This window comes from Lontra canadensis, unplaced genomic scaffold, assembly GCF_010015895.1.
Source record: "Lontra canadensis isolate GAN:19392208 unplaced genomic scaffold, GSC_riverotter_1.0 scaffold11, whole genome shotgun sequence".
In the NCBI taxonomy this organism is placed as follows: Eukaryota; Metazoa; Chordata; class Mammalia; order Carnivora; family Mustelidae; genus Lontra; species Lontra canadensis.
In genome coordinates this window covers 22,334,094-22,348,967 of record NW_022631005.1, presented here as the reverse complement: position 1 = coordinate 22,348,967, position 14,874 = coordinate 22,334,094, and the positions used below count along the sequence as shown (strand labels likewise).

The window sequence follows — 14,874 nt, the reverse complement described above, 5'->3', positions numbered from 1 at the left end:
AGTGTTGTTTATCCAAGTGCACCCTGATTTTCATGCTGCATACTCTGGCTTTTGCTAATCATTAAGCATCAATAGAAGTATAGATGCCTTAACTGCCCCATGTACAGTGGGATATCCTCTGCAGTGCAGTCACAATCTCTGCCATTCCCTGCAAATGACTTCAGTGGGAAAGCTAACTGCATGGAGCAGACTGGTATCCCTTCACTGATTGAAACTGACGCATAACCATAACTGTTAACAAATCCGGAGATTGTAGCTATGATATCATGTCTCTTTTTTGCTCTGTGGGTAGTGTAGTTGATGGACATTGTCTTAATTTTGAATGTCAGTATGTTGAAAGGTCAATTTAAACCCTCACAGCTGGTCTTGGAAACTACATTCTGAGAATGCTTATGAACCGTATTTGATTACTTTTAATATGAAAGGAGTGCACCTCTGACAGAGTTTAGTGAATTCTGGGCTATTTATGGAGGGATCTTGTTTAAAGTTTTTTGTTTTGTAAATACAGCAGTAATAAGCAAAAGAAACCGTTGGTCTGAGTTTGTCTAAATGGCCTCTTTAACAATGATTTGGAAAGAATGAATTTCTTTATCAATTAAGGATCCTGGTAATAAATGTTAGACTGAATAAGTGAAAACTAAAATATTAATGATAAACAATTGTTAGTATGTAAAATCAAGAAGAAAATATAGTTTAGTCAACTATTCAATTGCATGAACACAGAGTATCATTTTGTGGGATTTAGGAAGCTCCATTTCAAATGGACAGACAGTTCTCAAATCCTATAACTCCCTGTTCAATTAACTTAGAGTGAAGTCATTTAAGTCAGAGCCTACTCATATATTTGATTGTTAGTCAGTATCAGTGAATTTATTTTATTCAGTAATTTGTTACTTACACATCATTTCCGAGACTTAGTCCCAGTGTTGCAAAATCACTGGTAGACATGTTGGAAGAAGTAGCTCTTGGTGAAACTAGCATCAACCCAAGCAAATGGCTGACAGACAAACTGTCTTTCTGTCACTTTGTTCATTCCTCTTTCCTCTGAGTACTACTGGGCTCATGCTGTCACAGACCTTTTTCTCTTCAAAATCTATGTCTCCTGCGTCTTATTCTCATGGTTTTGGGAAATGACTAATCAACCTAGCTTATCAATTAACAAGAGGAGGAGCTGTGATAACTCCCACTCTCATCCTTGCCAGGTCCTCTTAGCAGTACTCAGCAAAATCTCAGGAGAGAAAGGAAAGCTTTAAGAGAATAAATTGCTACCGACAGAATTATGGCAGGCTGACTGAGGAAAAACATACTTAAATAAGAAGGCCTTTAAGCCATACGTAGCTCAAACTTACAGAGCTTGATATAATACAAATAATACAGCTATTGAATATCACTCTGTTGTGAGGTGAATTGTGTTCCCCAAAAATCTACGTATTATAGTCGTAGCCTTCATTACCTCAAAATAAGGCTGTATTTGGAGATAGGCTCTTTGTAAAGAGGTAATTAATGTTAATGAGGTCATTGGGATGGGCCCTAATCCAATCGATTAGTGTCCTTAAAAAAAGAAGAGATTAGGACACACAAAAAGGGAAGAGCATGTAAAGACACAGGAAGTGTAATCATCAAGACAGTATGGTAGTGGCACAAAAACAGACACATGGATCATGGAACAGAACAGAGAGTCCAGAAATAGACCCTCAACTCTATGGCCAACTAATCTTCGACAAAGCAGGAAAGAATATCCAGTGGAAAATGGACAGTCTCTTTAATAAATGGTGCTGGGAAAACTGGACAGCCACATGTAGAAGAATGAAACTGGACAATTTTCTTATACCATACACAAAGATAAACTCCAAATGGATGTAAGACCTAAATGTGAGACAGGAATCCATCGAAATCCTAGAGGAGAACAGAGGTAGTAACCTCTTCAACATTGGCTGCAGCAACTTCTTGCTATATATGTCTCTAAAGGCAAGGGAAACAAAAGCAAAAATGAACTGTTGGGACTTCAAGACAAAAAGCTTCTTCACAGCAAAGGAAACAGTCAACAAAAGTAAAAGGCAACCTACAAAATGGGAGAAGAGATATGCAAATGACCTGTCAGATAAAGGATTGGTATCTGAGATCTATAAATAACTTATCAAACTCAACACCCAAAAAAAACAAATAATCCAGTCAAGAAATGGGCAGAAGACATGAACAGACATTTCTCCAAAGAAGACATCCAGATGGCCAACAGACACATAAAAAAATGTTCTACATCTCTCAGCATCCGGGATATACAAATGAGAACCACAATGAGCTACTACCCCACTCCAGTCAGAATGGCTAAAATAAATAAGTCAGGAAACAACAAATGTTAACAAGGATACGGAAAAAGGGGAACCCTCTTACTCTACATGTGGGAATGCAAACTGGTATAGCCATTCTGAAAAACTGTGTGGCGATTCCTCAAGAAGTTAAAAATAGAGCTACCCTATAACCCAGCAATTGCTCTACTAGATTGTTACCCCAAAGATATAAATGCAGTGATCGAAAGGGGTACCTGCTGCCTAATGTTCATTGCAGCCATGTCCTCAATAGCCAAACTGTGGAAAGAGCTGAGATGTCCATCAACAGATGAATGGATAAAGATGTGGGGTGAGTGAGTGTGTGTGTGTGTGTGTGTGTGTGTGTACACATACACACAGACAATGGAATATTACTCAGCCATCAGAAAGGATGAATACTTGCCATTTACATCAACGTGAATGGAAGTGGAGTGTATTATGCTGAGTGCAATAAGTCAATCAGAGAAAGATAATTGGTTTCACTCATGTGGCATATAAGAAAGGTCACAGAGGACCATAGGGGAAAGGAGGAAAAACTGAATGGGAAGTCATTAGAGAAGGAGAAAAACTATGAGAGACTCTTAACTATAGGAAACAAATAAAGGGTTGCTGCAGGGAAGGTGGGTGGGGGAATGGGGTAATTGGGTGATTGGACATTAAGGAGGGCATGTGATGTGATGAGCACAGGGTTTTATATGCAACTGATGAATTATTGAACATTACATCTGAAACTAATGATGTACTATATGTTGGCTAACTGAATTTAAATAAAAAAATGAAAAATAAAGACACCGTTCATTAGCCATCCACAGCCAAGGAGAGAGGTCTCAGCAGAAACCAACCCTTCCAGCACCTTGATCTTAAGATGTGGAGCCTCAAGAATTGTGAGAAAATAATTTTCTATAGTTTAAGGCACCTAGTCTGTAATATTTTGTTGTGGCAGGCTTTGTGTGTATGATCACATTTAAATATATGAAGTAGATTTTCTAGGTATTTTGCATTCCAAACCATTATTGGTCTTAATAAGACACTGTTGTAATGAACAAAATAGCTTATCCTCTTTCCTGAAACTTCAAAACTGGAGGACATTCTTGTGGTTCATCTTGGATTGCAATAATTTATTAATTCAAAAAATATTCTATTTATCAGGCAGTCTAGGCACTGGGGATAAAAAAAGTGAACAAAAGAAGTTTATATCCTCAAATAACTTATAGTGGCAGAGAAAAAGATAAACACATGAATGTAATGGAATGCCTTTGCTATGAAATGCCAAGAAAAAAATAAAATTGGGTTGGATTGATGGAGAAGACTGGAGAGGTTGGCCAGGAAAATATCCAAGCAGAGAATAATATGAGAGACCTGAATGAATATAAAGAACTACTGAAAGAAATCCCAGGAAGAAAGAGTATCCAAAGCAGAAATCTTCTTTGCTTTTTATAACAAGATGAATAACAAAGTGTTCTGTATAGCTGATGCCAGGACTCAAATCACACAATCTTCTAAAACAAGGTAAAAGGATTTTTTTCTAACTGCAACTTGAAGCCATGAAAGGTTTGAGACAAAGGAAATGACATGGTCTTAATTTACATTTGAAAGGACCTTGTTGGATGTAGAGAAGGGGTATATTTTGGGATATATAAATGGAAGCAGGGATGAAGGTTTCAAAGACATTCCAAAATTCCAGGTGGGAGATGCTGATGGTTGGACTGGGCTTGGTAATAATGAAGGCGGTGAGAAGGTCACATTCAGACTATATTTGGAAGGCACAGACTGTAGGATTTATTTATAAAGTGATTGTAGAACATGGAAGAAAGAAAAGCATCAAAGATGCCCGCTAGGTTTCAGTGCCTAACAATCATAGGGATGATGGTGCCATTTGTTGAGATGAGAAATATTAGAAGCAAGTTAGAGAGGAAAATCAAAAGCTAGCTTTTGAACACATTAAATTTGCCTTCCAACTGTGACAAAACAGACTGGAGTTCAGAGAGAGACAGTGGTATAAATTTGGTCATCAACAGCTTATACATTTGATATATATTGATAAAAAAAGACATAAGAAATTGAGCCCTGGGGAACTCCAATATTCATGGATGATAGCAAAGGAAGGCTTTACAAATAAGACTGAGCAAGAGGTGTTGGAGAATGAGGAAAAGCAAGAAAATGGGAAGGCAAGAGGGATTTTCAAGAAAAAGATAGTCATCAGTTGTTTCAAAAGGTTCTCAGAAATTTACTAAGATGACAGTTGACCATTGAGTTTGGCAATGGGGGGAGTCTGTTAATGACCCAGATAAGAGGTTTCTCTGGAAAGGTACTAAAAGTGTGATTAAACGAAATTCAAGAGATAGTCATGAAGGAAATAGGGGGAAGGCTTGGGAATAGCAAATATGCTTCAAAACAGTTCTGTACTGAGTTTTCAGTAGAAATGAGGTGACAGTTGAAGGGAGATGGAATGGAAATTGATGATCCAGGATATGTAACTGCAGGGGCATTTTTGTTTGGGAATACCTTCAATTTTAGTCTTTTTAAGTCTTTACTCTTGGGCTTATCAGAACCCTCAGAAAAGTCTTTTCATAAATCAGGTGTGAAATAGATAATACTAGCAGCCAAGTGTTTTTGGAACCTAACGAAAGAAGGTTGTTGATGTGATAGACAGAATTGTCGTCCCCCCCCCACCCCCGCTCAAAGACATCCACATTCTAATCCCTGAAATCTGTGAATCTGTTATTTTTTATAGTAAGAGGAACTTTGCTGATGTGATTAGATTAGGATTTTGAGCCTGGAAGATATACCCGGATTGTCTGGGCAGGGACATTTTATTTGCAAGTGTTCTTAGATGAGAAAGGGGAAATGGGAGAGAAAAAGGAAAATGTGATCAGAGATGCAAGGCACAGAGAGATGCAAGTCTGATGGCTTTGAAGATGGAGAAAGAGGCCATTCCTTGGAATATGGAAAAAGGTAGGGAAGTAGTCTCTCCTCTAGAGCCCCCAGAAAGAAATGCAGCTCTACCAAGGCACTGATGTTACCTTGGTGGGATCCGTGTTGCATTTCTATACTACAGCATTGTAAAATAGTTTTTGTTCTTTAAACCACTAGGTTTGTGGTAGTCCTTCCAGTGTGTTAACTTGTACGCAAACCCTTGTTTTTAGTATGATGTTCTCATCCTTAAGTTAGCTATGTTCTCTAGTCCAAAGACTGACTATTTTTATGACCCTCTCCAAATAATAAACATTCAGTTACCTGTGGGGGTGGGGTGGGGAGGGGAGAGGTGAGGGAGGGGCCATCACCTAGCCCTGTGGATTATGGGAGATCAGAGGGCCCAGGTACCTCTTAAACATACTTTTAGTATATCTTCCAATTTTTCAGCATCACCTTTATTCACATTTCCAGAAGTACTTGGTGACACAAGCTCCTGAATTTTTTATGTTTTCTATGGTATAAATGGAGTTGCATTCTTTGTTTTTCCTTGAGTGTTGGTATTTCAGCTTTTCTATTTTCCATTTGTTGTCTTTGTTCTTTGTCCTTGTAGGGTAATGTCTTTCCCCCCACCTTGAGTTTTTTAGTTTTCTTTGTGGATTTTTTCTTGGTTTTTGTAACAAATGACTTTACAATTGTTTTTGTGGCATATTAAGAGTGAACAAAGACTGGTGCATACATTCAGCTGGACACCACTGACCAGAAGTCTATGTCTTCTTTCTCATTGAAATAATAAAAGAACATCAACAGAGAGTGTGCAGGCAAGAAGGAAAGCAATTTCCAGCTTTTAAGTTTGTCCGGAACAAGACGCATAAGCTATTTTGTGGTCCCTCCTTCCACTATTGACTATTACCACAAAATAAATTAAAGTCCATAGATGATTCTGTACCATGCCTTCTTACATAGAAGACATTACTTAACATCTTCTAGCATTTTATGTTAACCTTGTTTATACAATGTACGGGTTTTCATTACTTTGCAAGTCAAGCTCATAAAGGTTACTTTGTTTTGTACAAGGTAATAGATTACTCTGCAATTTTCCTGAATTATAAAAAAATTATATGGGGACACCTGGGTGGCTCAGTGGGTTAAGCCGCTGCCTTTGGCTCAGGTCATGGTCTCAGGGTCCTGGGATCGAGCCCCGCATCGGGCTCTCTGCTCAGCAGGGAGCCTGCTTCCTCCTCTCTCTCTGCCTGCCTCTCTGCCTGCTTGTGATCTGTCTCTGTCAAATAAATAAATAAAAATCTTTAAAAAAAATTATATGTGTAAAAGAAACTCATAATGCATAGGATATTTCATTCTAGTTTAGCATGATTTGGGGGACACCAATAGCTCTCCATCATATCTGTCTTAAAATGCTTACTCCTTGGCTGTGGCATCGTGTTTCAAGTGATCAGATCAGCAAATGGCACCATTTATCTCATTGTCATTGTCATTTTCACCTTCACTTCGATTATTTATCACTAGAAGAAAAGTGTCATAACAACAGGGATTTTTTTTTTTTTTTTTTTTTTTTGGTGTGTACCCCAGCAACTAGGCAAGGGCCTGGTACACAGTCGGTCCTCAAAAATATTTACTGAATGAATCATTATTAACAAATACTAAGCTTGTATCCCACACCTAGAAAAAGAGGCTTGCATGTAGCTAGTCTTTCTTAAACATTTTTTAAAGATAATTCAAACATAAAATTCTAATTGAGATTTAATATAAATATAGAGAAATACCCACTCATAGAGTATGGTTAACTTAATTTTCACAACAGGGACACAGCTGTGTAACCAACTCAGAGGCCAAGAAACAAAATATTACCAGGGCTACCTTAAGCCCCTAGTAGTAAGTAACCATTCCCCCAAAGGTAACCACTGTTTCTGACTTCTGACAGCAGGATGAATATTGCTTATTTCTTTCTATGAATGAGATCATACAGTGTATTCTTTTGTGTCTAGCTTCTTTTGTACAGCATTGAATATTTGAATGTCACTCATGTTTTACCATGTCACAATAGTTCATACATTCCCACCATTTACCACAATATATTTATCTGTTGACACTGTTGAATATTTGGACTATTTCTGGTTTGGATGATTACAAATAGTGCTAATACGAATATTTTCTTTCATTTTTTTTCTTTTTTGGTGCACATTTCTTTTGTGTATGTAAATGGGCATAGAATTGTAGGGTCATGTGTTACGTATATGTTGCCATTTAGTAGATACTGCCAACTAGTTTTCCAAAGAGTTTATGCTCCAACCAGCGGAGTAAGAAGAGTTATAGTTGCTGCATGTACTTGCCAACCCTTGATATTTTCCATATTTTTTTTTACTGAAGCCATTCTGATGGATATATAGTGGTCTTAACACTTTGGTTTTGATTTGATTGAATCAATAGCATGATTATTTATCTCGCATTAGCCAGCACTTATCTCATAGGCCAATACAGATTAGGCCAAGTGTCTGTATACCTTGTGTTCAAGTGGCACATGAAAATGCTTACATATTGCCCTTTGGTTTGTGATACCAAAATTCCATACTGAAATGCAGAAAATACCTGAAAGAAAGACATGTTCAATTATGTTTCACATTCCTTGGCCATGACCTTAAATGTGTTGGACAGAGATTAGGGAAGTTTGGAAGAGGAGAGATACAAGTGTAGGAAAGGTCTAAGAGAGTCACAGGAACTAGGAAGGCTCTCACTGTTACAAAGTGATGAACTCATTCAGAGAAGAAGAGCCTTCAAGATTTGTTACAGTAAAAAGAAAATTCACTCTGTGCTGGACCTGAGTAAAAATAGCGTAGGTCTCTTGACATGGAGAGTTCTTTAAGAATGCCAGTGGACTCTAGTCTTCCCATTGTTCTCTCTTGCTCTGCTAACTGAAAGGTTATCACTCAATAAAGGTCAACTGGCTGAAGAAGGAATTTTTTCCCCTTGATTTCTCTGCCAGTCTTTTTTTACATTTAATTTTCTTTGGTAAGTAACTATGGTATATCATAACTACTTTATATTTACTCTCCACTGTTTTAAGTCTCCACTGTTTTAACCTTGATCTTGCCTTGCAGATGTATGAATGCTGCTGATAGTGAAGGGGGAGCTGTGGATAATAGCCTATGCAGCCAGGATGAAATTCCCCCAGAAACCCAGTCCTGCTCTCTTCTGTGTCCCAGTGAATGTGTCATGTCTGAGTGGGGACCTTGGAGCAAATGCCCACAGGTAATTCCTCTTCCCCTGTCAATACCCTAATCCTCCAATGTTGCCTTCAGTATTGGCCACTATATAGTCACAGTACATGTTCTCCAAAACATTCTTCTAATAACATAAGAATATAATTTTACCTAAGAAGGAGGGAAAAAAAAATAAGCAAGTGAGACTGAGCAATTTAAAATGCCAGTGCTTCTCTTAAGGCCTTTATCATGGGAACACGAACAAGGAAAATGAGCCTATAATGATCAAACTAGGATTTGAATGCACACCCATTGTTAAAGGGGTCTTCTTTAGTACCAAAATGATTCTCATTATAATCTCTTGGTTCTGTTCCATTTTTATCCTGGCAGAATCAATTATATCTTAGTAGCTCAGCTCTACTGTGTAATTTTGTTTCTGTTTGTGATGATGTTTTTGCCTTTTCTGTTTTCCCAAAGATGAGGTGTTCTTTTGTCATGTTCTTCTTCCAAAGCTGACCGAAAAAAAAACCCAAAAAACCAAAAACACACCCACCCTATCCCCCCCACATACAAAACACCCTTTCTAAAAATCTAACGCATTTGCCTTTATTTTTTTTAATGGAAACATAATGTGACTATGGGAAAATAAATATTCCTGAAATAGAATGGTTCCACTTAATATTCTCTGAAGCTAAACTCTGATACTTTAGACTTGTATTTTGGCTTACAGAGCTAAAAAAGAAAATGAGGATAAGGAATATGTTATATGGCTCCAAACATTAGGAAGGGAGACTTAGGTTTACAGTGGTAATATAATTTGTGGGAAGGTTGTATAAAATCTTTGTATAGAAATGGAAAATATTTTTGAAATCAATTAATATTCTGTATTTGCAGTTTTGAATGATTGATTCATCGTTAATCTTTGCAACCTTATCTTTGACATTTCCATAATTCTATGGAATTATTCCTGAAAGAGATTTCCCTTTGTTACTATTTTTTCTTTTTTGAGTTGTTTTTGGGTCTAGGACAACAGAATATTAAGATGAAGAGTTATTAATTAAGGGTAATTTGAAGGAATGGAATGTTGGTCCTACTTATTTTATGTGTAACTTAAATACAATAAAAGTTAACATTTATTGAGCATTTATTGTGTGTAAGGCACATGTAAAATTATTCTCTTTAGTCACCATAACAATCCTACTAAGTACATACTATTATCAGTCCCATTGTACAGATGGAGAAACTGATTCTCAAGAAGGCTAAATAGCTTGCACTGAGTAAGTGATGCAGCTGGGCTAAACTTTAGACTATCTGATGAAGCCAAAGCCTTTGTTCTTATGTCCTTGGCTTCCTAAACTTGGATGAATGAAAGTGGATTTAGACCCATACTTTTCTTTCTTTAAGATGCAGCATTTATTTTAAGAATAAAGCAAGTTAGTGGTCTGTATGATTTTAATATGACTACACCTTCAAAAATGTAGCAGTGTACATTCTTTATTAATCGACTTGCAGAATTAGCAATCTGAGTAAGTTAAATTAAGTGTAGAGGTCATGATCTTAGTCACTCTGCTTTGTTTCTAATTTGCTCACAGTAAACTCCATTAAGCTATAAACACTTTACGATGAAAATGTTGCCCTTCTAAGTCAAGGATTCTGGCCACTGAGCTAAAATGTCTGGTTTAGGAGCATTTTATATGATGTTGTGATGGTCTGGCATTCTGTGTTTATTTCTTTGGGTTTCTAAGAGGCAATTCCCTTTAAGGTTGACTTTTCCAGACATAATTACACTATTTTTGGAGCATTTAGGAATTGGAGATAGAGAAAACCTTTCAGCCTCCTTTCATATGTCTGAACGATGACATAAGCAGTTCCTTACTTGTCAGCGTGAAGTGAGAGGGTTGGTCTGTCAAATGCTTATGCACCTGCAAAGTTACATTATCATCATCATCATCATCATTATCATCATCATAGCTGTGACAACAGTAATAACTTTCATTGAGCACATCTTCTGTAATAAGCACCGTGCTGGAATTTCCTAACACTGTGCTAGGATGATGGACATTTATCCACAGTCACTCAGGTCTATTCAACCACAATGGCCTAGCTCTTTTTCACATGCCATGCTGCTCTCAAGTGTAAATAAAGACTTTAAAAAAATGGTAATCAGAGCTCATACCTGATTGTTTTTCCCCATCTCCTAAATATGTTACATAAATTTAATAAATTGCAGTATCATAGCATAATGCCCCAACATCCTAGGTACTTAAGCAGTACTTGACAGTGATCAGGATCATGATTATAGCGGAGTTAGCAATCTGGATCTTTGTGCTTGAAGTTTAATTAGCACTTCAGTGTGCATTTTCTGAGAAAAATAAGACAATTATTGTGTAATTGTTCTCTATAGCATGTTCTGATTTATGGATCTAAATACTGGCCATTTTACCGAATTCTCCTTTGAGAGTCTGCAGTGTGACATGTGTTAATAGGACCGATTCACTTGTTTCTCTTTCATCTTTTTCTTTCCATGGCACTTTTTCAGAGTCAAACACATAACCAAACAAACAAGTAAACAAGTCCAAACAAGTCCACCCTCTCCCCCACCAAAAAACAAATGAAGGATATTTCTGAGACAAAAATAAGTTTCTCTTATATATCTATAAAGTATTCTGAAATTTATACTTTGATATGGTATAAACATAGTAAATTAAGTAGATTTGCCAGTCAATTAAAAGAGACTTAGCAAAATCAATTAAGTAAAACTATGTCTTGAATTCCCCATATGCGTCCTATAGTCTGAGGCCAAACATATATGACAGACCATCACTGCTCCCAAGGAATCATAGTCGTCAGCATCTTTATAAGTGCATCCTGTGTGTTGATAGCAAAGGATTAAATAACTGAGTAGCAGTGTTTATCAGTTCACACAATGTTTGTTAATAAAGAGGTAGGCAATATGGAAAATTATTAAGTATACTTCCTAAACTCTGGATCAGTGACTTTCACAGTAGCATACATAAGAAGCGTCTGGAAAGTCTGTTAACACACAGCAGCTCTGCCCTGTTCGAGAGATTCTGATTCAGGACATCTGGGTGGGGCCCATGAGTTGGCATTTAGAATGCTGCCAGGTGATGCTGATTCTGCTTCTCTGGGAACACACTTTGAGTCACAAGGCTGTTGGCCATTACATTCAAGCCATGTTTTTTGTCAGCCTCACTTGAATCACAACTGTTTGTTGAATATTGAGTCAACACTAGTATTAACTGGTTACTTAGCTTATATTTGCAGTTGCTTTCCATGTGCCAGACAATGTGCTTAGCACTGTCTATTTCCTACTTAATCTTCAGAATGCCACTACAAAACAGATACTACTACCCTTCCATTGTGTAGGTAAGTAAAGTAAGTGAGTCTCAGTTAGTAACGTGCTACTTCTAAAGAGCTGGTAAAAGTCACAGCAACTACTTAAGCTCATGTAATCCACACATAACCCCTAACCGCTACAAAGAAAACAGAATCCGTGTTTCCTGTTCTAGAGACTATGCTAACCAGTATGATCTGTCGTCTCCTTTTCTGGTTTACTCTGACTGTTGTATTTGCAAAGGAACATACTTCTAAATTCCATAACCTACTGCATTTAAATAGTTTGCCAGCGAGTGAAAGAAAAGGAGTCACAAAAGAGCATGTGATCTAATGCCCAAGAACACTTGCTGGCTGTGGGACTGTGGACAAGTTACTGAAACCTCTGAGTTACAGATTCCTCATCAGGAATATAAGGACAATAATCATTATTTTTCCAGATTATTTAAAGATTAGAGATAATGTGTACAAAGTGGACAGCACAGAGTATTCTTAATACAGGTTTAAAAAAAAATGCAAAAAGCAAAAGGAAAAAGCAAATGAAAGCTCTCCCTTGCCTTGTGTACAATGTGGTTGGGAAACCTAAGACAGGTTGTTATATATTTTTTAAGTTGTACAGGAAATATCCATTCTTTCACACAAAATTGGTTATTATGTGATCTTACAGAAATAAAATGTCACTTCTTTTGCTGAAAAATGACTTATGCCTAATTTGATAGCAGTCCCCAAAAATAAGGCCTCAGAAAGATAACTTCAAATGAATGGGTCACTGACCTTAAAGTGACTGCAAATTGCAAACCATACCAAAGAGCAAACGAGACAAGGCATTAAAAATTGTGTTGGGATCATTCTAACTGTACTGGCAAGAACTGGAGACTATAAATGGATCAAGCAAAACAAACGCAGTTCAAGTCAGAATTTGAAGAAAATGGAAAACCTCGTGTTTGACTTATTTTTATGTTCTTGTTATTTTTTAGATTTTATTTATTTATTTGACAGGGCGAGAGAGATCACAAGTAGGCAACCAGAGAAAGAAGGGGAAGCAGGTTCCCTGCTGAGCGGAGAGCCCGATGTGGGGCTCGATCTTAAGACCCTGAGATCATGGCCTGAGCTGAAGGCAGAGGCTTAACCCACTGAGTCACCCAGGAGCCCCTGTTCTTGTTTTTTCATGTTCCCACAACACACACACACACACACACGCATCTCCTTCATTTTTTGAGCCCAGTATGCTTACTTCTTTAGAATGCTTTAATGGGAAAGGAAGCTTGTGGAATATGTTTGCAAGTGTTCACTCTTTAAAGGTATGTGTATATGTATATAAATACATGTATGCATGTATACACATATGAAAAATACATTTATATGACAGTTCATTGTTTATTACCAAGTATTTATCCTTTGTTTACCTAATCTTAATTATTTCCCATTTAATCCTTATTCTTCATATTATGCTGATGAGTATTATTCATAGAATCTTATATTCTTCAAGAGAGGTTTATAAATTTCTAATCAGAAACTGCTCAGCCCTTGACATATCTAAAGGAATATATAGTTCTCTCCCTGTATGCTGCCAATCCTTACAGAAATTTGCCATCGAGTAATACAGATTTTCTATTTGTGACTCTCCTTGGAAGCTCAACAAAGCAATTTCTTAAACAATAATGTTGATGGGAGAGAGCAAAGAGGGTCCTGGAGGTGAATTTCCAAACTGATGTATACATTACAGAAGCAAGCTTTTGCAAACCCTCTCCAGAAAGATGACTTAAGTTTAACAAACCTACCTGGACTTTAATTGTTTCACTTCCAGCTGAATGAATCAGAAGCCAGTTAGAGTAACAGCCAGGCAGCCCCTTACACTGTAGGAACTGGACACTCATTTATCGGTGGTCTGCATGCAATGTCATGATCAAACAGTGGCTCTAAATCTTTGCCTTATTACCAGGACAACCTCTTCAGAAGCATCACAAAGGAAGACTTTGTAAAGAAACTATGTAGGGGTTAAGTGCAGTTGAATCTGGATTCTTTCAGTCTTAATATTGTGCTTCCAAAAGACGTCTTATTTCTATACTTTTTTCTCTGACTCTGTGTGCAGGATACATTAGTAAAAGCCAGTACAGGTATATACTGACAGATATACAATACCGTTACTCTTCCAGGTGAAGAAACTTCTTTAAAAGAGAAAGAGAAATACAGATGAATTTTCTAAGTCCTCCAGAATTAAGCAGTTGAGGGTTAAGAAAAACCTTATTTTGGAGGCTCCTGGGTGGCTCATTTGGTTAAGGGTCTGACTTTGGCTCAGGTCATGATCTTAGGGTCCTAGGGTAGAGTCCCATGTGGGGTTCCCTGCTCAGTGGGGAGTCTGCTTGTCCCTCTCCTTCTGGCCCTCCCCCTGCTCTTGCGTTCTCTCTCTCTCAAAAAAAAAAAAAAAAAAAAAGAAAGAAAATCTTTTAAAAAAAGAAAAAAAAATCTTTATTTTTATCATGGTGCTCCAATGTTATTTTTGGTAAAGGCTGTCAACAATGACATTTTATTACTGGTGTGTCAGCATTTTCAGTACCGTAGCAGTAAAACAGCACTCTAAGAGTTATGTTCCAGGGAAACAATGTACCCCAACGTACCCTGCTAACATTATTCACCTCCAAGCACTTTATCAACCTCTCCTCAGTCCATAACATGCAGGTGACAACCTGTATTTGTCTCTGGGGGCTTGTCTAATGGTCTCGACCCTCAAGCTGCCTAGTTCTTTTCTTTGACTCACAACTGAAAGCCAGAAGAGAAGAATGATTATTTTCTGTATTCCAGACTACAAACTCTTGGTTGTTTTTGTAAATTGATATTAGCTCTTTATCAGAAGCCAATAATTGATTACGCAGAGATTTGTGGAGTATTTTACCCCAGTATGAAATGAGATTTCATATAACCTAGAACCATTCTTACTTCCAGAATTACATTAGGCCTTGCAGAAAGGGACATCATTTCATGCACTGTAGCAGCAAATGATAACCCTATAAAGATAGCCTTCGGGCTGCTCTGGCTTTTTTTAAATTTAGTTTGTTTGTTAT

The 14,874-nt window shown here is 37.3% G+C and overlaps 1 protein-coding gene across 1 annotated transcript in view; it reads left to right on the top strand.

The window, feature by feature from the left end:
* THSD7B (thrombospondin type 1 domain containing 7B) overlaps window positions 1-14,874 on the top strand; it is an 856,222-nt gene that overhangs the window by 752,609 nt on the left and 88,739 nt on the right. The window contains exon 17 of the mRNA XM_032856149.1: window positions 8,357-8,507. Coding sequence (XP_032712040.1) covers window positions 8,357-8,507 — 151 coding nt within the window. The remainder of the gene's footprint in view (window positions 1-8,356; window positions 8,508-14,874) is intronic.